We start from the raw sequence: 26,767 nt of genomic DNA, 5'->3' as shown, positions 1-26,767 counted from the left end.
TTGGAAGTTGTCAGTTAAGGCTTCAAATACTGGAGCAGGTGCAACTGCGTGTCTGGCCGGTGCTCTGGGCATTTCTAGTGCTGGGTACTACATGCTAAGCTACCTCCCGTGGCTCTGTACTGAAAGTGCAGGGATGTCCAAAGACAGCGTGGTTAAAAACCCTTGTGGGGAGTGCTGCGTCAGAGAGGCCTCCTGGAGCTTAATGAACATATCTTCTTGCTGCCTTCCATTTAAAAATGACACCACTGCCCCTATTCCTCCTCCCCCAAAACCGCAAGACACTCCCATTCTTAGAGAGGAGCCTAGCTGTTTTCATAGGTTAAATGGAAGCTGTAGATTTCCTCCGTGTAAAGCAATTCTGGTCTAAAATTCTGGAATTTTAGGGCATAGATAAAGTTTCTAGATATTCCTCCTGCAGTGCTGTGATCCAGAATTTAATAGTTTTGGAATGTCTACATTGCTTTCCAAATACGTAGAACTCAATTTTACAATCGTTAAGTTTTAATAACGGACCTTATGGATCAAAAGAGAGAGACGTTAATTTGCACCTCTTGTTTAACGTTGTATTTATTGCCTCTGGATCTCAGCATCTTCGGGGTGTTCGAAGATCAGATAACCACAACACCAGCAATAGGCTGTGGAAATGTATGCACTGAGATGCACCATAATTATCGCGGTTGATGCTAACTGGAGCTCTCGGCACAGAAACCTGTGGTTATGCTCTGCTTTGTAACATCCTCCCCACGGGGCAGTTAACCAAGGGGTGTGGGGAGAACCGTGTCTCGTGCTGCCGATTCTGCTCATATTCCTGCGGAAAAGAAGGGGTGGTGGCAGCAATCAAGCTGTCATCTTCAGACTTCTTGGAAGTGCCAAACTCGATTAAAGTTTTCAAAATTAAGGTGAAGCAGTGAACAAAGGCTCCTATGCAGTGTTCGTTAAAAATGGAATAGCAGGAATCCTGTGGGGGAAGTGATACAGTTAAGTTGGACACTTTCGGTATGTTTTGACCATCTAACTTAAATGCATATCAAGTCCTTGAATTAAGAGCCATCATCAGTGTATTTTTTTCCTGCAAGAAATCTTATTCTTTCAGTAGCCTAACAGGCCTTGTCGCTTCCTTAGTCCTGCGCGTGCTACACTTGGTTACCCAGCTGCGGATGAGATTGCTCGGCTTGTAAGGGAAGAGCGCTGGCTATCAGCCCAGGCCAATTGCCACATTAGGCAGATTTGGAAGGACAGGACTGCAAAATGGGGAATGGCCTCTGGGGTTGATAGCTATTTTTCTATGAAGGTGCATTTATATTCTCAATAGATAGTCCAGCACATTTCCTCTAGCTTACATGGAAAAAGGAGTTTCTTCTTAGCAGGATGGAAAGCAGTTGAAATTGTAAGGTAATGTTACTGTGCTGTCTCTAGCACGTGCTCCTCCCATATTTCTTCTAGTTTAAGATATTTATATAGCCCTCGGTACCATACTGTGCAAGGACTTGCATACCTTTAAGGAAATTACTCTGAAGGAAGCAGATGGGGAGGTAAGAGAGACCAGCTTGCCGAGGTCCGAGGAGAAGACTGAACCTTCTGGGCACCTCGGCTCCTGCACCGGTGTCCTCACGTGGTCGCTCCCTCGTGTGCTGGCTGACCGGCGCAAACCTGTGGCGAGAGAGTGCCCGGCAATGCGGTGGGCGATGTCCCTCTGCAGAGTAGTTTGAGCAAATGATGACTGAAGAATTCTGACTAGAGAATTACATTGAAACGCAGAATTCCCGTGTTTAAGGAGATTAAGAGGCGCTAGGCTAACTTGGAGGAATTTGTTACTCTGGGAGAAAGGACGAGCGTACGTACCCTTTGTTCATATAATGGTATTCAGAATTTTGTCCTTCACATCCCTTCAGACTCTTCTGGGAAGCTGATTTCCCCCCACCCCCCTACCATGTTAGGAAAAGGAAAGTATGGAACTGTGAGCTGCTCTCCCATCTGTCAGTTCATAAGGTCACTGGGAAGAGAGCCACATTTTTTTCCTATCTACTGCCATGCTGCATACATTTACAATACTGTCAAAAGTTTGAGCACTGGGTGACCTAGTAGCCTCCCAGTGCCTCTTGAGAGATGCTCTGTATTGTCCTCTGCTTTGCTGTATTTCTCTTCTGAAGACTTCACATACTCCTGTAATGAAATAATGCTTACGCAGAGTAGCATCTAAAAGAAAACAGAACTTGCGCAAAAGGCAGTTGCAAAAATAAATGAGTCCCTGAAATTGTCCTGAAACTCTAGAAGACCTGATAGATCAACACAATATCTAGCCTGCAGTGGGGATAAATAAAACAGGATGCAGGGTGTTTGCCTTAACTGTCGCCAGTCAGGGTCCTTAGCAACCTGAAACATCCTTAGGGGCCAGATCCTCTTATGCCCTAATTCAAAATGACTAAGTACCACAGCTGAGCTGTGAGTCATCTTTTGGCTGTGGGATCTGTTTTGTATCTTTCTTCTTTCATTATCCAAATAGCTTGGTAAGAGCTTAGGCCATTTCTTGACCATGAGTCAGTGCACAAGCCATTCTCAAAATAATCCACACACAAAATAAGCCTTGGGATCACAATCTGTGTTGCAGAACAGAGGACATGAACGTAGCTGCACATTTCTGGAGCGTGATATTTGAATGAATATTAAAAACTCACATGCAGGGTAATACAAGCGAGTACACTGCAGGCACGCGCTGGTAGGGGAACACGTGTTCGCAGGGTGGAAGCCCTGGAGTGCTTCGTTTGAAACACTGGAGTTGCTCCTCGCCTGCACCACTACAGGTGGTCAAACAACCTCTGGGCCATTGTCTCCTCCTGTAAAATGCACATGATTTAGTTTTAACACTAAGAAAGAGGGCAAAGAATATCAAAACATTAAAACCAAGTGTGAGTAGCAGATTGGTCTGAGGACTTTAGCGTCCAAAAAGGCACGAGCTCCAGTCTTTCCCACATGTCTTGCATTTACTACAACTCTTCCACCCACTGTGGATACTCCAGTGTCTAACGCCTAGGAGCTCCTGCAGATACTTTTTTCTACAGTGAGAACTTAAATATCTCTGCCTCCAGCTATTTTTTTGCAGAAACTTGGAGGAACCAAGTTACCTTTGAGATCTCAAAACTTATGTTGAGTTTGCTTAAAAGCAGCCAACAGGTACAAGAGTTGTTACTACTTGGGCTGAGAAGGGTCTTTGCTTAGCTGACATGTCCTGATGATTTCTTTGCTAGTATTTTATCTTGTGGGGCTTGTGGCAGATTTTTTTTAGCAACACCATTTGTTTTGCCAATGCATTGTGTTAGTTTCTTGTACAGTATCCTAACTGAAGATACTAGTTTCACTTCTTTTGGTCAGTCTTGCTTCACTGAGAGATGTCATTGGGGCTAGGTAGTGCTTTAATTTATTAAAATGTTATACAGCTATAAACAACGGTAAATAGTAACAGAGAAGTGAGGTCTGAACACTCTCACATTTGGTCCTACCCTCCTCTTCGCAAGGTTGTGGAGCACAGTGGGTTTTTTCATCTGAAAATTCTCATTGCATTCTGCATCTCCACCTGCTGGAGGAAAATGTGGCTGTGTGGCCTGGGGCCCGTGCAGAAAGCCGGAATTCAGATTTGGAGATGTGCCGGCACCCTGAGAGCTCGGCACAGAGGTGCAAAAGCTCACATTTTAGATACCGCAAACACACAACTGGGATAATGTTGCCTGCTCTTGCAGTTGAGTATCAGCATATCTTTTTTCTCATAGAACTCCAATTGATGCAGTTGCGTGAGAGCATAAGAATCTGCTTTCATTCAGTGTGTGGTGGGGTTGTTTTGTTTTGTTTTGTTTTTTTTAATTTCCAGCTACTGTAATTAAATTCTAGGTTTGGGGTTTCTTACTTTAATCTAATTTCCATGCCAATTCTATGATTCATTTTGTGTGTGTGTGTGTGTGTGTGTGTGTGTGTGTGTGTGTGTGTGTGTGTGTGTGTATGTCCCACTACTTTCTTAATGCATACTTAGAACTGGTGATACTTTTTTTTAGATGCCTTGTGATAAATACATATGGGACTCTGAGAGCAAAGACCAGATCTTTTGTTTTTTAGGTAAAAGTATGTTTTATATAATTTGTATTATATAAAAGCATAGCAGAGCCTTTATGTTTGCTGAATGTCTGTTACCTGCAAGTGATCCACAGTTAGAACCAAAAATTGCAGATGAGTGTCCTCCCTCTCATTTCCAATGAGTTGAGTTTTCCAGTTTTCTTCAGTTTTATTTCACATAGAGAAGTATGTGTACAGACACACTGCTTCCTAGAACATAATCTCATTTCATCTGCAGTATTGTCCATACTGTAACTCATTTGTATCTGAGGAGACACAGGTGAGTTCTCTGCGACTGTTATCAGTTACTGCTTTCTCTGGTTCACTCAGTCTGTAAATTAAAAAGAAAAAAACAAACCAAAACAAAAGAAACACTCCCTAGGGTAGTAACTGGCAAACATGTTATTCAGTAGCCAGCTAAAAATTTAGTTTTTCAACATAGTGAAGCAGCCGTTTCCCTTTAGTCACGCTGAAAGAAGTCTGTTGGTTTTCATCCCCCTCCTTGTTATCCCTAGATATTTGCTCCACCACCTGCTTCTGCATAGCTTCTTGGCATAGCCAGCTTCTAAAAAGCAATGAATATAAGGAATGTTGTTGTGTTGCCAAGTCTCCTGCAGACTGGTTTCGAGAAGAGGATGCATCCTGCTGCAGGGAGAGCGGCCTGGTACCTTGGTGGATAGGTCAGTCTCCCGGGCTGGGGAGGAGAATCCCTTGGGTGTGGTTTACCATGTTATAAGTGACAGTAATAGTTGATAAAATTACTGTTTTAACATTGGAAGTCTAAAATAAATAAATAAAATAAAGTCTTCTGTTAGTAAAAACACCTATTCTGAAAAGCAAAAAAGAATTCCCAGGCATCCAGCTATTGCGAATGTGTGACGGGACTGTTGTCTGCTGAGGAGGAAGGAAGGGGAACACCTCTGGTCTCGCAAGACTGTGATACTGCCAGCAGAACTGAGTGCAGCCTGTGAAGAAGTTTGTGGCAAGCTAGTCAGTCCCTGAAACGTAAGTTTGGGTTTTTTTTGCAGAATGGTGAGCCTGAGGTATGCATTTCACAGTCCTGTAGCATTAGCTTATTATGGTATTTTTGTAGTGTTTTACTGATCACATCTACTCTTTGCTTCTACCTGGCATTTTTACAAAACATATCCCTGTGGGTTGGAAAGTCTTCCTCCTTTTGGTTTGTTTAACTGGTCAAAGATTAAACACGTAACTTTGATTTCCAGTCAATTTGTGAGTTGAACAAAAAGGTCTTTGTTTCGGGATGTTTGATACAGCGTGCATCTCCCAGAGGAGGTGAAAGTCCATCTCTCAGTGGCTTAAAACAGGAGTAAAGAAACTAAACTACATTTATACTTGGGCAAGGTGGATGGCCTGTGAGAAGGGTCGAAGTTACTGATCCTTTTATGACACCGGCCCAGAATTTGAGTTTGAGGCAAGCTGGATGCTGAGCAGGTTGTCACTAATGTTTTACAGAAGTCAGTTTCTCTCAGTTCTGTTCCTGGAAGAATGAGTCTCTGCCCCAGGATCTGCTGCTTTGTCCTTATCCCGGATCTGCCGCTTTGTCCGTATCGGCAGCTGCGGAGGGGCTGGAGGCAGCCTGGTTCCTTTGCGCCCCAGGGCCGTTTGCATCACCGCACCTTCCCCACCTGCAGATCGCAGCAAGGGCGTGGGAAGGATCAGCGCCTCCGACTCTGTAGAAACCGCACCTGTAGGGAGGTTGCGTGGTGTCGTCTGTATCTTTGGCATCATCTGTTGTGCTCCTTCCCACGGAGGGATGCTTCATCACCTTCCCCCCACTACGTGTTGACAAGAGATGATCTTTGGGGCTTTCGGTGTAACCTGTCCCTACCCGTGTGTGTATGTCTCCTTCGCTGCACACTGAAGCTGTGTACTTAGCTTAGGCAACGCCTGATGTTCAGCCTGTGAAATACAAACCTTTCAGGTAGCGGTGTGCTCTGTCGGAGGGATGCACCTCTGCTCAGAGCAGGTGATTGTGTGCAGAAGAGGGAGGCCAGGAAGAGGTGGGTTGGCTGCTAAGGTAATTTCTAAAGCTAAAGCACAGCAGCAAGCTGGTGACTTGGTGCTCAGCTTGTTTGGGCTGTGTGGATGCAGCTGTACGCACTGCTTTTAGAGGATAAAAAATGAGCAATGTGTCTGGTGTTCAAAGAGGAGGCATCCCCTTCTGCCGCAGAGCCACCCACGCCGTGGTTCTCTGATCCCACGATTCAGTCTGCACCTAGTTTTCTGCTCACCTGCCCTTATACGGAACGGGGGGGAAACCTGCCCTTTGATATTGCTGTAAACTTCTGTGTGTGTGTGTTTGGTGGGGGGAGAATAGATGCTTTTTCCTTGCCTTTTTCAGGCTTATAAAAGTAATCAGAAGCAGACGTGACAGGTATTCAGTGGAGTATATCTGAGCTGACTTAATTAACTTACTGGATTCGTACATATTGGTGTAATTGAACTGTGGCTCTCTGTTGAGTTGTTACACTCAAGTGTTTGCCTCAGAGAAGCAAACTTTTTTCGCAGTGCAAAGAATGGTTGCTGATGCTGTTTAGCTTTCTGGTCCTCCCGAAAGAGGCATAAGCTAATCGGGCTTTGACTAAGGCATCAGTTTGTCACAGGCAAGTGCAAGAATGCATTTTGAATATCAACATAAGTTGCTCACTTTATTTTCTGTGACCCAGTAAAACAGTGCTGAAAAAGAAAGATTGCAAGAAGATTAAAATTCATAATACTATCGAAAGTTGGGTTCTGCTGGTGCCACTGTTCCTTATGAAGCTTTAAACAGAGCTCTTATTTTCCTTTAATGTAAAGGTTGCATGCTTGTGATTTCCTCTTAAATAGTGTATTTGCTTTTCCATGATAGAGTCAATTTAATGTAATGTTATTCCTCATATCTGCTTAAGCTGATTTCAAAGAGGAAGAAGAAAGTTTCAGGAGATATGTGCAAGGTATAGCGTAGCAGAGGAAAACTTTAAAAGAGTTTGCTAATACCTGTTTTTGCCTTCGGAAGGGTTGCCGCTGTAGCCGGCTACAGTCCAAGGACTGTACGCCTTAGTTTCTTGAAAGCACTTGCCATTGCTGTGGCTGAATGTTTATTTTTGTGAGGTTGTTTTGTCCGGCTGGGTCGTAGACTCTGCTGCGTGCTGAATTGGAAGGTGGCAGAGTGGAGTTTTCCAATAAGCAAATTCTCCAGTTTTATTTCAGTAAGGTTGAAGCACTTTCTTTGACTGAGCAACGTGCTTTCATTCCAGAATGAAGTGCTTCAGCAATTTTTTTTTTCATCAAGAGTGGATTAAATCAATATTCCTGACAAATATCATGACTTCACTAATTCAGCGTTTTCCAGTGGAAAACTACGCCATCAGAAATTTAAAGCGGCTCTAATAGCTAGGAGCACAGACTCTGCCAGATTGTTTAGCTCATTTCTAGCAGCTTCGCAGGCATTTAAAATAAAATAGCTCTTGCTTCAATGTAAGTCCATATTTTCTCTTGAATGATGAACTGACTTAATGAAAGATGTAATTATTTAGATGTTGATGCCAGAGCATTCAAGGAAATAATGTACAAATTTAAGCATAGTGTTTCGTAACTCCCACCACAGACAACATGAGGAAAAGGATTTGGTATTTATAAATGTTGGCAATTGGGTTTTGTTACTGTTTCAGAATAGATTGAGACTATGGAGGTTATTTGACCATATTATGCATGTTTTGGAGCAGGCTTAGCTTCAAGCTATATTCTAAATGTGTGTGGGAATAAAGTGAAGAAAGAGCAAGTCAGAACTAAAAGACTGGATGTCAGTATATGTTAGTCTAATCTATTTGGGTTTTCTTTTTTAAAGAACAAGATTTATTATTTATGGTAATGTGGATTCATTTCTGTGTTTAAAAAAAAAAAAAAAAAAAAGCCCGCACACACAAACAAGAACAGCATAACCCATCAAGCACAGAGGATACAGCAGCAGCTTAAGTAGTGGACTGTGGGGAAACTGGCTCATTTCTGAAGAGCAAATGCAATCTCAAGGGGAAATACGCTTTTCTGCAGTTTTGAAAAGCAAACCCTTACTGTACTGAAGGTGGAGCAACTACCTAAAAGCTACTTACGCTTTAGTTTAATGGCCCATAGAATGGGAAGCATTAAATTTGCTTTCAGATTTGTCCTTCCAGTGTTTCCAAACGCAGGTCCCAGTTCTGCCAGCACTTCATGGATGTTTAAACTTAAACAGATGAAGAGTCCCATATGTCTGTCACAGGAAATAACAAAGCATTGATTTGAAGGAGTCCTGGATTAGAAAAGAACTCTTTGCAAATTAAGTTGGAAGTACTTCTTTGTAAACCTATATATGGGGATCAAGATGGATTTAGGGCTGTTAATGTTTTCCTTTGAACAAACTGTGAAATACAGACTCCCACCAGCACAGGGTCTCTACTCCGCTCTGGCTTCATAAAATGCAATTGACATAATTTTAATAGAGCCTGCAATAAAATACCAGCTTAGGGAATTGTTTGGTTGAGAAGAAGGGAAGAGAGGGAAAAGAGAACATTTTTATGTGGTATTTTCTGACTTGCAGTGTGGGTTATGAATGCTGATGCCACCTGACAGAAGCACTGATTTCAGTGCGCAGATGGGGGGGTGGTTAGGTTGTGGGTATAATCACAGCATCGCTATCAGATGAGTGACATTGCTTGTGTACAGCTGGGAATATTTCAGGCAGGAAGAAACAACTAAAGAGATTTCTTGGATTCAGAAGGTAGAATTACTAAAAATACAACCAGAGTTCATTTGATCATCTTGCCTCTGTTGCAGCTGCTAGATGTTTTCCTTTCACTCCATAAAAATTGTAAGAAAGTCAAGAATTGTGCTGTTGTATTCATTCATACTGTTTCTTAAGCAGAAATCTTGTTGCAGGAGATGATAAACGTGGCAGTCCGCACAGGGCTGGGCCCCCCAGTGCCCCCGCTCCCTCCCCTCCCGCCTTTGAGCTTTGCAGCCTTTGGCAAAGTAGCAAAAGGCATTTTTTTTTGCACATGGCAATGGAAGCCCTTAAGAACATCGGTACCTTTTGGGCTACTGCCATTAGTGTCCAGTAAGGCCAAAAGTAAAATCAGCAGCGCTATTTCCCTGCAGTATTTTTGTAGCTCACTCTGTTACTTTGGCTTCTCTTGACTACTACCCTGTATCCTTTCCCATTCAGTTCGTTCGTTCTTTCTGTCAGAGCTCAGCGTGATACTGCCCACATTCTGCTTCTTGTTTCTGTCCATTTTCACCCTGCCTGCTGCCTTATTTTCTTGGTACCTTGCCCCTACCACTACTGTGCAGTCCATCATAAGCATAAAGCATGCTTTCCATACTTTAAGGTGCCTTGCAAACAAGCAGCTAGATTAGTCTTTCTCTGCAACTCTCCTTTTCTTATAATTCCTCTTACTACATATTAATCAATCCTTGCTGCATCCCTCTCCTATATTTATTGCTCTGTATCTTTTTTTGTTTGTGTTGCTTATCTGACATTTAAATTATAACAAGGTAGGGACTTTGCCCTCCTGCTTTCTGTAAATACACAGTGTGTTCAAAATGTTTAATGTTGTGTCTTGCATTAAAATTTATAAGCTCAAACTGTCTAGAGATAGAGATACTAAGGAATTCAGGGCATCAAAGGGGATGAGCAGAGAAGACCCCTGTATGTAGTCTTGTGTTAGTTTTGTGCATCTGCATCACGCCTGTTGCACTGGACTGGGAATTTTAAGGCGTGTTTGTCAGTCTTGGGATAAAACCAAATAATGATTGGTAACAGTTACATTCTGCCCTGGAAACGTTGGGAACTGTTTCCTGGCCCTGAATAAAAGGTATCTCTTTATTTTTATTATTCTTTGTCGGGTGCACCATAGTCTGTGATAAGTATACTTACTCATATTTAGGCCAGCTCAGGCTTGTAGGAATACTTTTCCCATTCACGTAGCAAAGAGTGTCACTCACTGAGGTGCTGTTTTTTCTGGTCCAGTTTGAGAAAGTGAGTAAAGGAGAAGTTAACCTTTGTCTCTGTGTATCCCTGCAGACTTTGCCATCTAGAGATGCCTCCTTGACGTGTAAAACTCAGTTACCGTATACGGCTGCAGCCTCACCTTTGAGTGACAGTGACAGTACGGCATCTAAAATACTAGATTACGTGCAAGAGCTGGACTCTTCTTTCCATCCGGTCTTATCATTCCCTTCAGGTAAGTAACTCCAACTCCATGCCTCTAACGGAGGGGAGGGTTGCTGTGTTTGTGAGAGTTGTAGAGTTCATGGACTAACTTTTCTTTTGAGTGATTTTTAGAACGAACTTCTCTTACAGAAGACTTCATGCTGATGGAATACTTGAGTTTAGACTAAATAAACATCTTACCTTCATCCTGACTTTTGAAAAACATATCTAGATTTCACATTCCGGCAGGGTGTTTACCACCAAGAGAGACTGGCCAGGGAAAACTTTCTGGTTAAGGTGGTTTTGCATGTTTCACAGTGTTTTGTTTTGGTATCATATGCAAGCAGTCAGTTTCCACTGTCCTGCATAGGTCTTCTGTGCAGTAATGGGCAGAGTTTAAAGTTTGAGGAAGAAAGAATTACGAAAAATACAGTTGTAAAAACAAGTTTCAGAGTTTCGCTAGCATGCCAAATATTTGAAAGCAGTTTCACATTTCAGGTTACTTTATTTCTAATCGAGTCACAGAATCACAGAAAATAACTGGAGTTAGCAGATCTGGAGATGATCTGCAAAGCTGCTTTTCAGCAGCTCAGCCCCCAGCCTGCACTGGTGCATGGGGTTATTCCTCCCTATGTGCAGGACTTTGCACTTCCCTTTGAACTTCATGAGGTTTCTCTCTGCCTCTCCCTCCAGCCTGTCGAGGTCCCTCTAAATGGCAGCACAGCCCTCTGGTGTGTCAGCCACTGCTCCTAATTTTGTGTCATCAGCAGCCTTGCTGAGAGTGCATTTGGTCTGGTTGTCCAGGTTATTAATGAAGATGTTAGACAGCGTGGACCCCAGCGTTGAGTCCTGGAGGACACCACTAGTGACTGGCCTCCAGCTGGACTTTGTGCTGCTGATCACAACCCTCTGAGTTGGTAGCAGTCCCTTTGATAGTGCTTTTGCCCACTGAATGGTGTATCTTGGTTCTGCTGTTTTCATGAGCAGCTTTCAGTTCAGGCCCTTTGCTGTAGGGCCAAAAAGCTTTAGTTAAGTTTTTCTAATTGTTTTTGTGATGGTCAGCTTTTCTGGTGATCTTTGAAGCTCAACTTTTCTGTAAACTGATTCTTTAAATGTTTTTGAACAGTAATGCAGAGGTTGTTTCTGACTCTTCTTAGCCTTGAAAGTAGTGCAGCTGACTTGACAGCACTTGAGACTTCAAAATAGCATATTAAATGCTGCTCTCAGCAGAAGGGATTCATGTGACTTGATTTTTGCCTTAGGAAGAACCTACTTCCAGGTAGTTATTGACCAGTACAGGAACCCTGCTATTTTGCAGAGGATTCTTTGCCACAAAGTAATCCTGAATGTGAGGCTGGGACTTCCGAGGGACTGTTCAAGTCTTTAATCGAACCCACTGTCTTCCCAGAATGACAGTATATGCACTCCATCCTGGTATAAGGAAATCAGGGACTGAAGCAAGTCCTCAGTTTGGAGAACTCTTCAGCAGCCAGCAGAGAAGACCCAAGTGTGGACAGGGAATCCATAGGTGGTCTCCACTCTGGCAGGTTCACTGCGGCTCACACATGCAGGTTAAAGAGAAGACTATCTGCTGTGTTGCCACCTAGCTGAGGAGCAGACGGGGTTCAGATTCAAGATGCAGATGTTGTTCTCTATTGTACCTATTCCTTACTTTTAAAGAAGGAATCACAATTTGCAGGTAACTTAGTAATACAATGCAGTTGGACTGACTCACTAGTGTTCTTACTTCTGGAAGTGTAACTGTCATTACATTTCAAAGTCTTCCCTTTGGAATTTCCACTTCACTAAGGGTTTTTACCAGAAAGTATGTGAGTGGTTGCAGCATACCTTGAGCATAAAAGTGCTTCTTTAAACTTGCACCTGAATAGCAGGAAAATTGTAGTTAGTATCTAAGAAGTTTGGGAGGCGTTTCTGGTATTTCTGCACATAGCCTGTGGTTTAACTGGAACAAATGCTCCTGCCCTTTTAATTAAGCTGTAGGAGCACATAATAGATAATCTCTGAAACATCCAGGTGATTCCCCACTGATAAATGTTCTTGTTTATTTCTTAAAAGCTGTGACTGACAAACCTTTCAAGCCTTCTTTATGTTTCATTCAGATGTAGAATAGGAAAAGAGCCAAAAACCTTGGGGGAGAAAAAACCTTTTGCAGGTCACCTTTAGTCCTGTTGCAGAGTATCTGGTTAGATCAGTATCAAATTGAAATAATTTGTTCTTTCTAGTTAGCAAAGTATGTCGAAGGTTCCTCTTCTGGCAAGTCCTCAAGGCACATGAGGCTAAGGTTGTATGTAAATAACAGTGGTTTCATGCCTCCCCTTTGGCCCTGCCGTTAGTCCCTTTCTCATTCTGAATTTAGTAGCTGTCAAGCCTGCTTCTTATGATGACATATTTCCCCTTAATGTCTCTCACACTAATAGAAATGAGGAGTTTTTACCTCCAGGCAGTTAATGGAGATTATCCTGCATAGTACTTGTCTGTCTTAAATACCTGATAGAAAATACTACGGATGCTTTGTCTACAGTGGAGGGTAACAAATATGCAATAATTATCTTGCTGAGAATTACCTTGCCTCACATTTTTTACATATGCAAAAATCACATCTCCAAAATGTCTGGTTTGGCTTTTTTGAGATGCCATGATTGGGTTTTGCTTGCGGCACTCTCCGTCTTCAGGCCGTTCTCTCCTGTATCGACTCCAGTTTGACTGTGTGAAGTTGCTGCTGCTGTACGGTCGATCAGTCCTCTCGGGAGTTACTCTGCACTGCTGTCCCTCAGGAGCTGAAGGACTCGAGGCAGCTATATTGCTCGTAGGGAATATTACATAACCTTGCGTAAATCGATTCCTAGGCGTTTAGCAATGATGAATAATTCACTGGTTCGTAGGTAGCCATCTTTCTCATATAGATGCCTTTTCCTTTGGGTTTTGTGTGTGTTTGTTTTTAGATATTCCTCTTCATGTGTATTTTGAAACGTTGTTAAGAAAGGATGATGTTAAAGGAGAACCTGTTGATGCGCCATCTCTGGGGGTGGAATTTAAAATGTCTCCAGACAATGGTAAGTAAGGCAAGATATTTGTATGTTTGCAAGACTGTTTTTGGTTAGTTTGCCAGCATTTTCTGCCCTGAAGAAGTTTGGATTTATAAACTGTCACAAAGCAGGCTTTCGGAGAAGGTAACTGGCTAGGGGATTGGGAAGGGCGGAAAAGAACACTTCCCAGAACACACGGCATCAGAGTAAAACACACGTGTTTAGGCTCTGGGCAAATAAAAGATAAGGAAATTGAACACTATATCCATTGTGTAGTCATCAGTCAGAGGTGAGAGGTTATTCCTGAGCAAAAGCGAACTATACAAGTCTGAGTTTGTCCTCAAATTTTGTATACTTGGGTTCACAGTATGGGATTGTACCACTTCAGTTGCTTTTATTAGTAAATAGACTAGAGGTATAAAAATGAAAGAACAGGCCATCTCAGGTGCCTGTGCAGCATGGCGGGAGGAAATGCCAGCCCACTAGCAACGGCAGAATCCCACCAGGGCCCTGGTGGAGCAAAGCGCTTCGGGCACATGGACGAGGTTGGTGGGATTGGGGAACTGGGTCCTTTCCGGTCATGGCAAGTGAGGTGAGCATCTGTCTTAGGAAAAAATAAATGGAAGGGGTCTTACTGCATGAAGACCTTCATAGGTCTGACCGGCCACTTGGTTCATCTTCTGATTACACTGGGGTTGTTTCTTCACGTTTTTTTTAAGATAAAAAGTTGAAAAATATATCTTTATAGGTAGCATGGCAAATGAATAACAGCAGTGGAAATCCATGTTTTTACAAGTGAACTGTGGCATCACAAAAGGTTACAGTCTTTAGGACATTCTTACCCCCTCTTCCTTTTTCTTCTTCCAAGCATAGTAGGTTATTTCCAAGGGTACCTTTGCTATGGGCAGTTTGGTTGTGGAGGGAGCAGTGGCAGGTTCCCCTGTGTTACGCTGACCCAAGTCCACCAAAGCCGCAGGAGGGGCAGCAGGCCGAGCCGGGAGCATTCGGCCGGGGGCTCTTTGCGTGCACAGATGCCTGGTTGCCGTATTGTTTACTGCTTGCATTTCTGTTAGAAGTCTTTTTGTTTTTTCCATTATAAATAGTTCTGCAATTTAGACTGTCTGTAAATTGTACTAGTGGAAAATAAGTATTCAACTTGATACATGCTTTTTCTGTTGTAGACTATAATCAACATAACGTTTCTCTCAAACAATGGAGCAGTGGCTCTTTATATAATTCCAAGTGTCAGTCAGTGTCAGGAACATCTGACCAGCTCTCAGAGGGAAGAAAGAAAAGGCACCTAAGTGAGACAGCAGTAGGTAAGACAAAAATGGTATTAAGATAGTACTACTACTTAAAATACTTACTCTGTAAATGAGTTTGTTATCACTGGGCTTTTAAGAATGAATTTTAAGTTATCTTCAAAAAGGATACTGCTGTGAAGCTGTACAGCAGTGAAGAAATGGACTTGCAGCACCATGAAAATAATGCACTATTTCAAAGCATAGTAATCCTTCTCTTTCTACTTCAGTGTATATTACAAAAGTAGACAAGCTTCTGTTATTTCTAGAATACTTTTTAAGGAAACTGCCTAGCAGTCTGGCTGTGTTTTTTCTAATGCCAGTTGCCATTATTTTTATTTATTTAATTTTTTTTAAGTAGTCAGTGAAACAGACTGAATTGCAAATCTGTCAAATCATGCACTCAACCAAACATTTACTATTTCTGGAATCTTTGGTCAGCTGTGTTTCATTTGTTGTGTACTGTCATTTGTGGTTCTGGTTTCCTTCCAGACTGTTAAGAGGACTTGTGGGTAGCCAGTGTTTATAATTAGGGTTTTCACCCATGCTGTCTTTATAGTTCAAGCCATTGAATCTGTACTTCAGCACTAGGTAAATTAATAGAAACTGCCATGAGAGTTCTGTAGAGCCACATAGAGTAATGTGATTGTTTAGGGACAGAAAATTTGGTGTCCCATTGTAAAGAGAAGCAGCATCTTACCTCTCCATGCTATTGGAATCAAAAAGCCTAACAGATTCCGTTACAGATAAAACTCGTGTGTGAACTTTTGGAATGCTTTTGGCAAAATTCCTCATGAGGAATTTGAGCAAAACAAATCACAGAGTAAGAAAGAGGACAGAGTATACTGGTTTAAAAATTTCACTAAGAAAGAATTAAAATAATCAGTTAATATTATAGAAAAAAGTGCTTACAGGTAAAGCTGGTGGTGTAATCTTGCAGCAGAGGTAGGGATATGGGAATTACTGCAGAGATGATTTAGCCAAAAATTATGATGTACTTAAATAAATAAATAAATAAATAAATACAGGAGAAACTAAAAGATGTTTTTGGACAGACTGAAAACTGTCTCTGGTTTTGATGAGATGCATAATTCCCCGTGTGCTGCAGTCCTTTCCTTCCCTTTGCTGTGCAGCCTTCGCTTGCGCTCTGTGCCCGTCTCCTCCTTGGGGCTGCTCTGCCCTGTCCCCTCTCGCCCACCCTCCTGCCCTCTAACCAGCCTCCAAAGCGGGGTGCTGGCGCCCGGCTGCTCGTGGCCGCGTTGCTTCCCGGGCTCCAAGTGTGCTGTTGCGCACAGTGAGAGAAACAGTCTGAATTCCTTGGGAGCGCTAGGAAGAGATAAAGCCTTTTGGTATAAACCTTTTGAAGTTGTATGTTAGTCTTCTGCCAGTGGAATTTAGCTCTTTAAGTTAATGGAAGAAGAAAGTCATCTTTTATCATGAGGATCATAGATATTTGGGCATTTCCCAATGCCAGAGAACTGCTATGTGGTGTATTTGTGAGTAGCAGCAGAAGTTCTAGCTTATTAGTGCTAAGGGTGTAGTACTACATATTTATTCCTAATTTGGGCTCTGTCTAGGAGAAATTATCCATGGGGAAGGTCAGCTTGATGAACAAGGCCAAAAATAAAAGCTGTGTGCCAAGGAGTTGCAGAGCTGCCTGAGAGAGGAGAGTTCATGTACTTGACCCAGACGGTGCAATACAGTATTTAGGATCTGTCTTACCTCTTTTTTTTCATGTTGGAATCTGCTGATTCTTTTTATTAGTTTGTATCTTAAATTAGTTTGTCTTAAATTTGAGTTGTCGTTTCTTACTGTAAATTAAGGATAGCAGGAATGCAAGACACTAGTGGTTAACTTCTGCATCCCCCTAAACGCGGCTTACACTGGGACTGAATAAGAACAGGCAAGAATTACAATTTATGTGGAGCAGTGAACTGGTACTAGAAGAAATCCCACATGGAGATCTAGAAACTAACTTTGTTAGTTGTTGTTGTTGTTGTTACCCTTGCTGCCAATTTTATCATGTCATTTTTCCAAGGAGGAAACTGTCAGAGCTCAGTTAACCGGTATTTTGGGGAGATGGAGCCCAGTTAGGGAAGCACGCACCGGGGAGCATTCCTGTAAGCCTGACTGCATTTGCTGTGTGTGTAGTCCGTGACAGCTTCGGTAAAAGACGCAGGGTCTGATCATGTGATGTTGGTTCCAAGAGAAGAAATCCTTCTTAGAAGGAGAGGGACAAGCTTTGTAGAACAGTGACAGGATGAGTAAGAAGTGTTTATTTAGACAGCTTTTTTCAGTATTCATTAAATCTAAGTGGCCAGCTGTGGGCTTCCAGAAATGATTTTTCTATTACTGTGTGGAAAAATGTCTTTAGTGTGATGGACAACAAACAGTCAGTACGCATTTTGTTGTTGTTGTTGTTTTTTGTGACAGGTGAACGTAACCCTAGGTTTGAGACATTTTCCTTCCAACATGCAGAACCAGAATCCCACAGCAATTTTGCTGCAGTGACCAGCATCAATGCGATGTCTAGGCCCACTCACAGCACTTCTTCACAGGTAAACCAAAAACATATCTGTGCCTTAACTGAAACATTAACAGGGAGTTGCGCAAACTAATAATCCAGAAATACATGGCTTTAAATTTGTGTTAAAATAAAGTACATTTTTAAAGTGAATTAAGTGGATTAGATAAAGTAATTTACTCCAGATTGGATACGTGGCATTCCCAAAACAGATATTGCTTGTAAATGAATTTTGCGGATCATAAACCTGAATTTTAAGTTCAGTTTATTGGCATTAAGCCTCTAATATATTTTTTTTCCTTCAAATTTCATAGTCTTTAAGTCTCATCTTTGCTTTTTAAAACCTCTTGCACAGAACTGCTGGTTAAAGCTCTGGCATATGAGATTGCTGAGGAACAGTGGAGCTCTGGTTCAGTGAAGTCCATGCAGAAACACTTTGGTTTCTTGCAGTTCATAAGGATTTAATCATCTTAATACTCAGATTTCAGGCAGGCCTATAGTTCTACAAAGCCTAATGGTACACTGGTGCTCTGTAAATCCTCATGTTTCAGTCCTGGAATAACTACAGGGTAGCTGAGTTTAAATCTGCATCCTCCAGGCAGTTTCGATAATGCACACTTTTTCTTATTTTCCCTTCCATGAGCAGACCAATGGAATTGGAATTCTTAACTGTATCACACTGAAGAACCACTTGGGTTACGGGTTAGTAGATGGATCCTAGAAGGTCTTCCTTGTAGACAGAACATTATGAAGAAGATAGCATTAAATTAAAAGTTTTCAAAAGTTTTCGGAAGTAACCGTAACGGAAATCAGGGGAGGGGAAGCTCCCACTGATTTCAGTAACAGTTATGCTAGCTTTGAGTGAATCAACAAATCTTTATAAATTATTTCATCTTTCAGAAGTTCCACCTTTAAAAAAGTCATCGAGCTTCTAGTAAATCTGTTCAATTTGCAGAATTTCTCCTTGTGCAGTTTTTCAGCTAACATGTGGTTCCTATGATTTGAGCTGATGAATGTCTTTGTATTAATATTTTAAAGCATAACTCAAGGAGGAGGTTGAGAAGTGAGAGCTCCTACGATATAGACAACATTGTTATTCCAATGTCACTGGTGGCACCATCGAAGTTGGAGAAGCTACAATATAAAGAAATCCTTACCCCAAGGTTTGTTCATGATCTCCTTATTTACAAAAAGATAGCAAAATGAACAGGAGAATGTTAATTAAGAATAGCATTAACATGTAAGTAGATAATTTCATAATACTAAGATTTTTTTCCCCCCCTGCACTTCAATTTGTGTATAGGAGTATATGGAAGACTGGAGTAGTGGGAAGAAAGGACAGCTGACAGCACAAGGGAAATAGTCTGATATGCACAGAGCAGCAGCAGATGCACAGCTGACTAAAAATAGAAGTGTGTTTATATCATCTTAATTCTAGTGATATTTGTGGGCTTACATGTGCTATTAGGCTGACTCTCTCTCTGAATGGTTATTTTGAGATTGCTGTCTTTTTGGTGTTTTATGGTTCAGAAGAAGGTAGTTAATTTTCTTCAGTGAACTGAATAGAAAATTTTTTTTTGCATATGTTTTTAAGATTTATCCATTCTAATATTGTAGAATAAGCTTAACGTTTTCCATGTGGTGTAAACCCATTATTTGTAATCTGTGATTCTAGAGACATCTCATTTTCAAAAAAGAAAACAAAACAGAAAAACGCAGAGCATATTTAGATTTCTAAGACAGAGGAATTGATCTCCTGTGTTGTAAATCGGTGGCATATCAGCAAATCACCTGAAATAGCAAAATGCAGCTGTTTCATATTTTAAATCTCTAATTTGCATGTCAATTTTTATACTGTCTTTAAAAGCTAAGAATATTATTTAAAAACTATCAAAGAGCTTAGCATGTTGGGAAAAGGAAAGCTTAGATACTGGGTTGGAAAAGGTAAAGCTTAAAATTAGGGTGTTTTTTCAGCACCTTAGATTGAAATTATTTTATTTGAAAGAATTCCAGAAGCACAAGCACTGTTGAGGAAAGAGTGAGTGATGGTGTAGTGTTGAAACAGAAGAGTTGTCTTTACTGTTGAAATAATGAAACAGCATTTAGGTAAACTTAATTTCACTTGCCTTGTCTCATTTCTAGCTGGAGAATTGTTGAATTTCAACCTTTGGAAGGATCTCAAACAGATGAAGAAGAGGTAGGCCACATTTTAATTAGCTAATAATTTAAAGTGGTGATAACCGGTATATATTTTCAGAAGTCAGTGACTTCATGAAAATACAGGTAAGTTTTTCAGATTTCAAAAATAAAGTATTAAATATCAGATTGGGAGAAGATGTATTTTCACAGATCAACCCAACTCCACTGATAGGTGACATCAGTGTGACTCTATCCATTAAGAATCAAAGGAGTAGAGGAACTGTAACTCCAAGTTGGCCTACAGGAGATGGCCTGGTCACTCATTCGTTTGGCTCATCCATCCCTTGCTGTCAGCGCGGAGGCGCAGTCAGAGATCCCCTGGGGTCCCTTTGGTCAGGCCTCAGCACCCCCAGCTCCAGGGGACTCTGATGCTGGGTCTCCCAGTATGATGCTCTCTTTGGTGGTACCTGTGCTGTAATGGCTGTTCTTCTCTCACATCTTTCACAGCTGGTTCCCATGGCCTGTTGCTCTTCAGGAGGTAATCTGGCGCTTTGCCTGTGGGACCAGCAGGTTTTCTCAGTTTCTTCTCAATGTTCAATTTCCTGTTGATGGGAGCAAACTTTCCTTCTTTCTGCTTTGTCAGGAACAGTGTAACCTTCAGCATTTCCCACTTGCCTGTTGAGCTAAGTTTGCACATTGTGTTCTACTGTTGCTTCCTCCAGACATAAGAATACACTTTTTTTTTTTCCCCCCCTTCTTTTTTCTTTCCTTCAGGGAATGTCCCTGGACTTTCCAGTTGAGGGGGGGGGGTTTCCTGTCTTGCCTAATCAGGGGTCTGAGGCACTTCCTAAGCCAATTGTGAACTCACCAGTGGGTCTGTTCTCTAGTCTGGTTTTGTGTCCTTCTCATCATTTTTTTTAATCTGGTCTTTTCCCAGTGTCAAAAAAGAAACCTACCAGTTTTGCTGTCCTTTGGATATCTCTAGTCTCCCTCCAGTCACTGCATAGGCCACTACCAGCTGCTGTAGCCCTAGGACTTGCATTCATACCTTGATCTCGCATATCCTGCCTGAGCTCCACTTTCAGAGAATCTCTGCAACCAGGGTTAGGTGCCTTTAGTGGTAGAACAAAAACTGCATTTATTTAAAAGTACAGAATATTATGTCAAAAACAAAAAAATGAAATTATTATGCCTGCCACTCCCTGGGGTAGAAAATACACTCTCCGTGAACGGCAGCTTCCTCAGTAAAGGTAGAAGTGAACCTTTTCTTTCAGAGAACATCATGGTCTTTGCTGCTTACCCTTTGTATTTGGCACTGTACTCTGGGCCTGAAAGAAGAGAACACCTTACACTGTCCCTGCCTTTTCTCACAGGCATGAAATTCTGTGGTGGTGGTTGGATTTTGTCACCTGCACCACTGCCTTTCGGTTTGGTACTGTCTCTGTTAGCAGAAAACTTCCCCTATCTTCTTTTGGAGCGGGAAGGTCAAGTTACATACACAGGAGAGTGCCCCTGCAAGGATGTTTAATTAAACTATTGCAGAATAACTAATAAGGCAGCAAAGGAGCACTGTCCCTTGAGAACCTGCTGTTCCTTTCTCTTTGTCCTAGTATCTGTGGGGAGAAAAGAAGAGTATCAACAGTGATTTGCCTCTCTCTTTCCAGGGTTTCAGGGGACTTGCAGGGAGGACTTGAGGGTTTTCTTGCTTTTGGATGCCATGTAGACAACTTGTCTTATGTACTTTTAGCTGAATGGACTTTGAGGTGTCTCTCTGTAAATTCTGCAGACTCATTGCTTGCTTAGTAGCTCTCCCAGTACATTTTTATTTGGCATTACTAATTGAGCCTGTGTGAATCATTTGTTTGGCCAGGAAATACTTAAAAAGTAGTACAATAAGGCAGCTTGGCCTCCCGCTGTGGTCCACTGCGTCCATATTGTCTGTCAGTTGCTGGGTAGAATGAGAAAGGAGAGATGTCAGATCAGAGAAAAATGCAAAAGATCTTGTTTATCTAAATGATCTGTTGCCATTTTTCATCCTTTCTTCTGGGATCATATTAAGTGGTTTGGATGCTTTCTGAGTACAGAAAAAGGTTGGTTGGCATTGTCTGATCATAGTTCTTCCACTTCTTTTAGGTTTTAGGCTGAGTTAGATTTGTTACGGAGTAAGCTCGGGGTTGGGGGGGGACAGGGGTGAGGATGAAAGAAAAGTATTACCTTTTCTATACTCATGCTCTGTCTCACTCTCTTGAAATTGTTCCTTGTCCTGAAATCAAGGCAAGCTTCAGTAAACTATCTGTGAAGGACCAGAGAGAGAGATGCAGAGCGCAAAATGTACTTTCTGCTTTTATATAAAGTAAGCTTTCTCTTAGCCTTCCACTGCCTAGCTGCCTTCGGTGGTATTGTGTAGTAGTTTTGTTTCTGCCTAGCTTCTGAGTGGCAAAATCTAAAATTTCTGGAGTTGTCCTTGCATCAACCAGCAGTTAGGGATTTTTCCATTTCATTAAAAGGCTTCCGGTGCAACAGCCTGTATCAGTGCAATAAACTTGCACTCAACGATTCCGCAAGTTAAGGAAAAAAAATGTGGGGTCCCAAATTTGTCATGTTCTGTAGGAGCCACACTTCAAAGGATGGGAGCTTGGCACTTTCTGAAAATGAGGCCTATTTGTAGTGTCATTAGTCAAGTACAAAAAGCTTACCTTTTTTGGATGCCTAATACCTGTTTCTGGAAATTTTGCCTTACAAGGATGAAATTAAAAAGTTGGGCAATACAAAAGTTAGTCTACCAGCTGTGTCTGTTCTATTGCTCACACTAAACATACTTAATTTTTTGGAAATAGTGTTTGAGTTTCCTGGTCTGTATGTACAGACTTGCAATCTATTGTTGCTTTAATTCACGGAAGGGTGTGGCATGGGTTTTCCTGTCTTACTTTGTTTTGAATTCCTTTTGCCCAGGTTAAAGTTTCTGGCAAGGCATGTTTGTAAAGTAACCTTCAAGTTTAGTCTGTAGTTGTTTGTTTCAGTGATGGCAAGTACTTTGGCATAATTTTTGGTGTAATTACTTTTGCCTAAGTGTTTTCATGGTGTTTTATGACCGTTTCCCATGAAGCTGAAGATTTGAAACATTTTGCTTCTTGTGTCCTTGCTGGAACGTGTAGTTTGGCTGCATTAGCTTTGCGTATGTTGTTTGGAGAACTTTTCAGAAATATTCCTGGTCTGATATGACATGAATATACAGTGTAGCTTGACTAGATGCTCTGGGGGGGATACAAACCTTAGTTTGCTTTAAGACTTTTTCTTTGCGTGAGATCATTAGACATGCCTCATGAACAGACCTTTCCAATACTGTTTCCTCTCAACATCACTGCCAAGTTCTTCCATCTAGTAATGGCAGTTCTTTGTCCTTTTCCATACTAAGCTTAGTGAAAAATTTTCACATTTTTCCATTTATAGTAACTGTAAATTAACCTAAATTTGGTGGAGAAACAAAGTATTTAAATCTCTGATATGAGCTGTGGAGAAGGAGCAGTTAGCTTTATTTTCAGTATTTTTTTTTTTCTTCAAAACTCTTTGCTTGGAGAGGCATGTGGACTTGGATTTTTTTTTTCTTTTTTTAAAAGGAAGTTTGTTAAAAATGAAGTTTCTTCCCAGCATGAAAAAGTTTTGGCAATTTGCTAAGAAAAGTATTTTCAAAGTCTAAGTTTGTCTTTCAAAATTATCTTTTGTTTCCACTTCAAAGGAAATCTGAGCACACAGAAAAATCCTGAATTTTCCCAGTGGGAATAGCACTTTTGTAGTCCATAAAACTCTCACTTTCACACTATACATCATTGACCTTGGAAAGGCAGAATCTGAACTGCGATACAGCAATGTACAGATGCCATCCAAGCTAAAGAGCTGGTGAATTCCAAAGAGAGGAGGAAACCCATTAAGTTGACTTGCATGAAAGGAGCCAAGCAGCTGACAAAGTGGCTTGTGTTTAACATAAATAAATAAAAACAATGAGGAGTCTTCAAAAAGAAATCATGAGATAGGCAAACAAAGCAGGCCTGTTTGTCTGAAGGTTCCTGTTGGGTGCTGGGTTAGGGAGGACCCAGCCAGCTCTAGCTTTGGCAGACGGGTTCTGTGGCTAAGTCAGGTATCACTGAAGTTATTTATTTGGGTCCTTTCAATTGACTCAGTTAAATTGTGTTATGGGGGCTGTAGTTCACAGCCAGCAGCCTGGGTTGGAAATGTGTTCTCTGGCCAGGTGAGGAGGGCCACTCTGAGAGATTTTTACAGCAGCATAAACAAGTTGCAGTGTTTTGCATTTGTACCCATGATGATCATGAACTACTCTAGTGCTGCAAGACCTCATGTAAAAAAAGGTTTCAGCCAAAAAACTCAGGGCTGTTAGTTCTCTGCAGTAGAGTATTTCCAGTTGATGGTGTAACCTATGTTGTATGGTGCGCGCGCTCGCGCGCTCTCTCTCTCTCTCTCTCGCTCTCTCTCTCTCTCTCTCTCTCTCTCTCTGTGGCGTTGTAGTGAGGAATCTGCATTCGCTCCCCTATTTTATAAAACTAAATCAGATGATGAAGGTCACTGCTTATATAAGAGCTCTGAGACTTTTATTTTTATAGAAAATTCAATTTATTTTCCCTGACCCCCAGTTCTTGGTATAGTTCTGTTGTCCAGGGCTGATCTGGCAGTGCAGCTTTACAACTCCTATGGCCAAGAATTTATCATTCCGAGACTGGCTCTGCGTTTGAATTGGGAGCAGCTGGTGTAAAAGCTGCAACTATAGCACTCTTATGCTCCCTTCCCCCCCCCCCCCCCCCCAACTTTTTAGGTGAACTTTGAAGACGCTGAATGGTTTAGAGCACTTTGAAATAATTCTAAACTGCACCAGCAAATGGTCCAGTCCAGAGCCCATCCTGCAGTCTGGGGAGTGTGGGTGGCGGGCAGCAAAGTGCTCCTTGCCCAGCTGTGTCTGGGCAGTCCCTGCAGCAGTCCTGGTGTGCTGCCAAAGGAAAAGGAAGATCTCAGCTCTTTCAAAATGAAGGTCAGATTTAGTAGCTATATCTGAGGAGTTTTACCTAAAAAGCTGGCTCTTGTTTGACTCTGAGCAGTTAAAACACGCGTCAGATTCATGTTAAGTTGTCCTGGAGGCATGCAAATCACTTCCTAAGAATGCTCTTCAAAGCAGAAACCATTTTACGGCTGGCTTCATAGCAGGAATGCGGCACCTCAGGTTTGCTGAGTTACTCTCAAAGTGGCGCTACTGCTGTCCTTAGTGATCTCGGGCCTATTCCTCCAAGCTTAAAGCGCTACTGCTGTCCTTGGTGATCTCGGGCCTATTCCTCCAAGCTTAAAGCGCTACTGCTGTCCTTGGTGATCTCGGGCCTATTCCTCCAAGCTTAAAGCGCACCTGGCAAATACTGCTGCCTCCCACCCCCTCCTAAAGCATTTTCTGGAAACGCTTAGTGTCACTGCTTGTCTTCATAATGTGCTTTCTACGCTGACTTCATTTACAAATGAATAATTATCTTAATTTTCTGTCTCCCACAATAGCAAAAAACTTGTATTGGGGTATAATTTTTATATCCGTTCACATCAGCCACAGACATGCAAAGAAATAAGCTGAACGTGACAGCATCCCCTATACTGGAGCTTTGATGAGTGTATAAGCTGATGCTTATGTTTTTATGTGCCTTTATATTGCAAGTTTACATTGTGTCATCATCTGTTGTGTTTGGTGAACAGATCTTCACAGAGTTATATATCATATCAGCTGTCTTTGTTTTTAGTTATGTTCATAATTATGGCAGCAGCTATCTCCTACTTGTAATTACAGATAGAAGACCTGTCAGATGAAGTTTTTTCCTTGCGTCATGCCAAGTATGAAGAAAGAGAGAGAGCAAGGTGGTCGCTGTGGGAGCAGAGCCGCTGGCCCAGGAGGAATAGCAGGCAGGTGTACCAACTTCTGTAAGGGCATTCCTATTGAAACACTGGAGTTGTCTGTGTCAGTGCAGCAGTTTCAGAAATGTTTTCACAGAGAACTTTGAAAATGAGGGCAGGCCTCATTAATTAGCTTGCCAGGGACAGTACTAGGTATGTTTGTAGCTAAAAAGGGAAAGTTATGCAGTTCTGAAGCACGTATGCCAAATGAGCCAAAATTCTGTAAGTATATTAGTGATCCTCTATTAGTGACACATCGTACTGTTAGCTTGTGCCAGTCCCCATTATGACTTTAGCCATTGAATGTAGTAACATGAGCCCTTCTTCACTTAGCTGACTTTTAGCTGAAAGAACCAAGTCAGCTTTCACCTCACATTTAAAATGTGTTTCAGTATTTTATATCAAGTCCAAATTTGCATTAAAGACTAGGTCAAAATGTTTATTTTATTACAACAAATTCTTATGAGTGCTTATGAGAGTGAGGGTACCTACCATACACAGCCAGGGGAGTCCAGCGTGCACTGTAGGGGTGATCCAGAGTGGAGGTGGGGAAAGGGAGCCCAAGGACCTGCTCTTTCTTCTCGAGTTGCATTGGCACAGTCTCATCCTTGGGAAAGGGCTACCAGTGCGGTCAGGACTCTGCAGGCTCCCGTGAGAGATGCCCTGTTCCCGTAAGTGGAAACGGCCCATGGTTCAGTGATCTCTGGCGTCCAAAATTACAGTTCTGGGGGAGCGTGTGGAGCAAGGCATAGGACTGGGACAAACCACCAGCTGGTCTGCAGTCAGAATGGGACTGTTCCAGCCCTATTTTATCCAGTGAGATCCTCCACAAAGCTCTCTTTGCTTTGGCTTGGCACCGTGAGGTTATTAAGTACCTTGTGTTTTCATGTGCTCTTTTGTGTTGACTAAGTAGCATGTACAGAGCAACATTTTGAGACGAGAAGCTAAACTCTTCTCACTTTGTGAAAGGGCAGGGAGTAGGTCTTGAGACTCTATTTGCTCCTATACTAGGTCTTACAGCAAAAATGCTGATGGACGACACAGCCAAGATTCAGTGCAGAAAGACCACCACGGCAGTTCCTGCGCCTCACTGCATTGCGCTCCTGAACCTGTTCCCGACCTGACCTCTGAAGCCCACAGTTCTGCTTGTTCAGGGATTGCACAGCTCTGCGGGGAGAGCCAGGAAGCAAAGGTAGGTGCCTTTAGTAGCTTCCAGGTTTGGTCAGGTCTTCAGTGACCACTGGATCGTAACCTAAAACAAAGAACTTGAATGTATCCACCTCTCTCCTTGCTCAGAATCTCAGGCTGTCGCCCTAGTTTATGTGGACTGAACATAGCGCTCCTGTTTAGAACTAGATTGATATCCCTTATGAATGAAGTCCAAGATTTGTCAACAGGTAAAACTTTCATTGCTCAGTAAACATGGCACATGTTTTAGAGGCGAGTAGGGCAGGCCTGGAATCAGGGATGCTGAATCCTTTCTCAGGGATGTTGGCAGGGGTTCCAGATAGTCTTAACTGTTATGGGAACA

At 42.0% G+C, this 26,767-nt stretch overlaps 1 protein-coding gene across 6 annotated transcripts in view; it reads left to right on the top strand.

Annotated features, from left to right (window-relative positions):
* The window catches only part of KANSL1L (KAT8 regulatory NSL complex subunit 1 like), a 64,403-nt gene that overhangs the window by 35,535 nt on the left and 2,101 nt on the right, over window positions 1–26,767 (top strand). For 5 of the 6 annotated variants that reach the window (XR_010390052.1, XM_064515329.1, XM_064515328.1 and 2 more), the window contains exons 7-14: window positions 10,163–10,322; window positions 13,255–13,365; window positions 14,520–14,657; window positions 17,073–17,197; window positions 18,202–18,326; window positions 19,306–19,360; window positions 25,133–25,245; window positions 26,248–26,428. Coding sequence is in view for 4 of the 6 variants with exons in the window: in XM_064515329.1 (XP_064371399.1) it covers window positions 10,163–10,322; window positions 13,255–13,365; window positions 14,520–14,657; window positions 17,073–17,197; window positions 18,202–18,326; window positions 19,306–19,360; window positions 25,133–25,245; window positions 26,248–26,428 (1,008 nt within the window). In the remaining 2 variants the exon portion in view is untranslated. Of the gene's footprint in view, window positions 1–10,162; window positions 10,323–13,254; window positions 13,366–14,519; window positions 14,658–17,072; window positions 17,198–18,201; window positions 18,327–19,305; window positions 19,361–25,132; window positions 25,246–26,247; window positions 26,429–26,532; window positions 26,634–26,767 lie in introns of all 6 variants that reach the window. The other variant, XR_010390054.1, reaches the window with a different exon arrangement.

This window comes from Dromaius novaehollandiae, chromosome 7 (genome assembly GCF_036370855.1).
Source record: "Dromaius novaehollandiae isolate bDroNov1 chromosome 7, bDroNov1.hap1, whole genome shotgun sequence".
Taxonomy (NCBI): domain Eukaryota; kingdom Metazoa; phylum Chordata; class Aves; order Casuariiformes; family Dromaiidae; genus Dromaius; species Dromaius novaehollandiae.
This window is presented reverse-complemented; position numbering and strand designations above follow the sequence as displayed.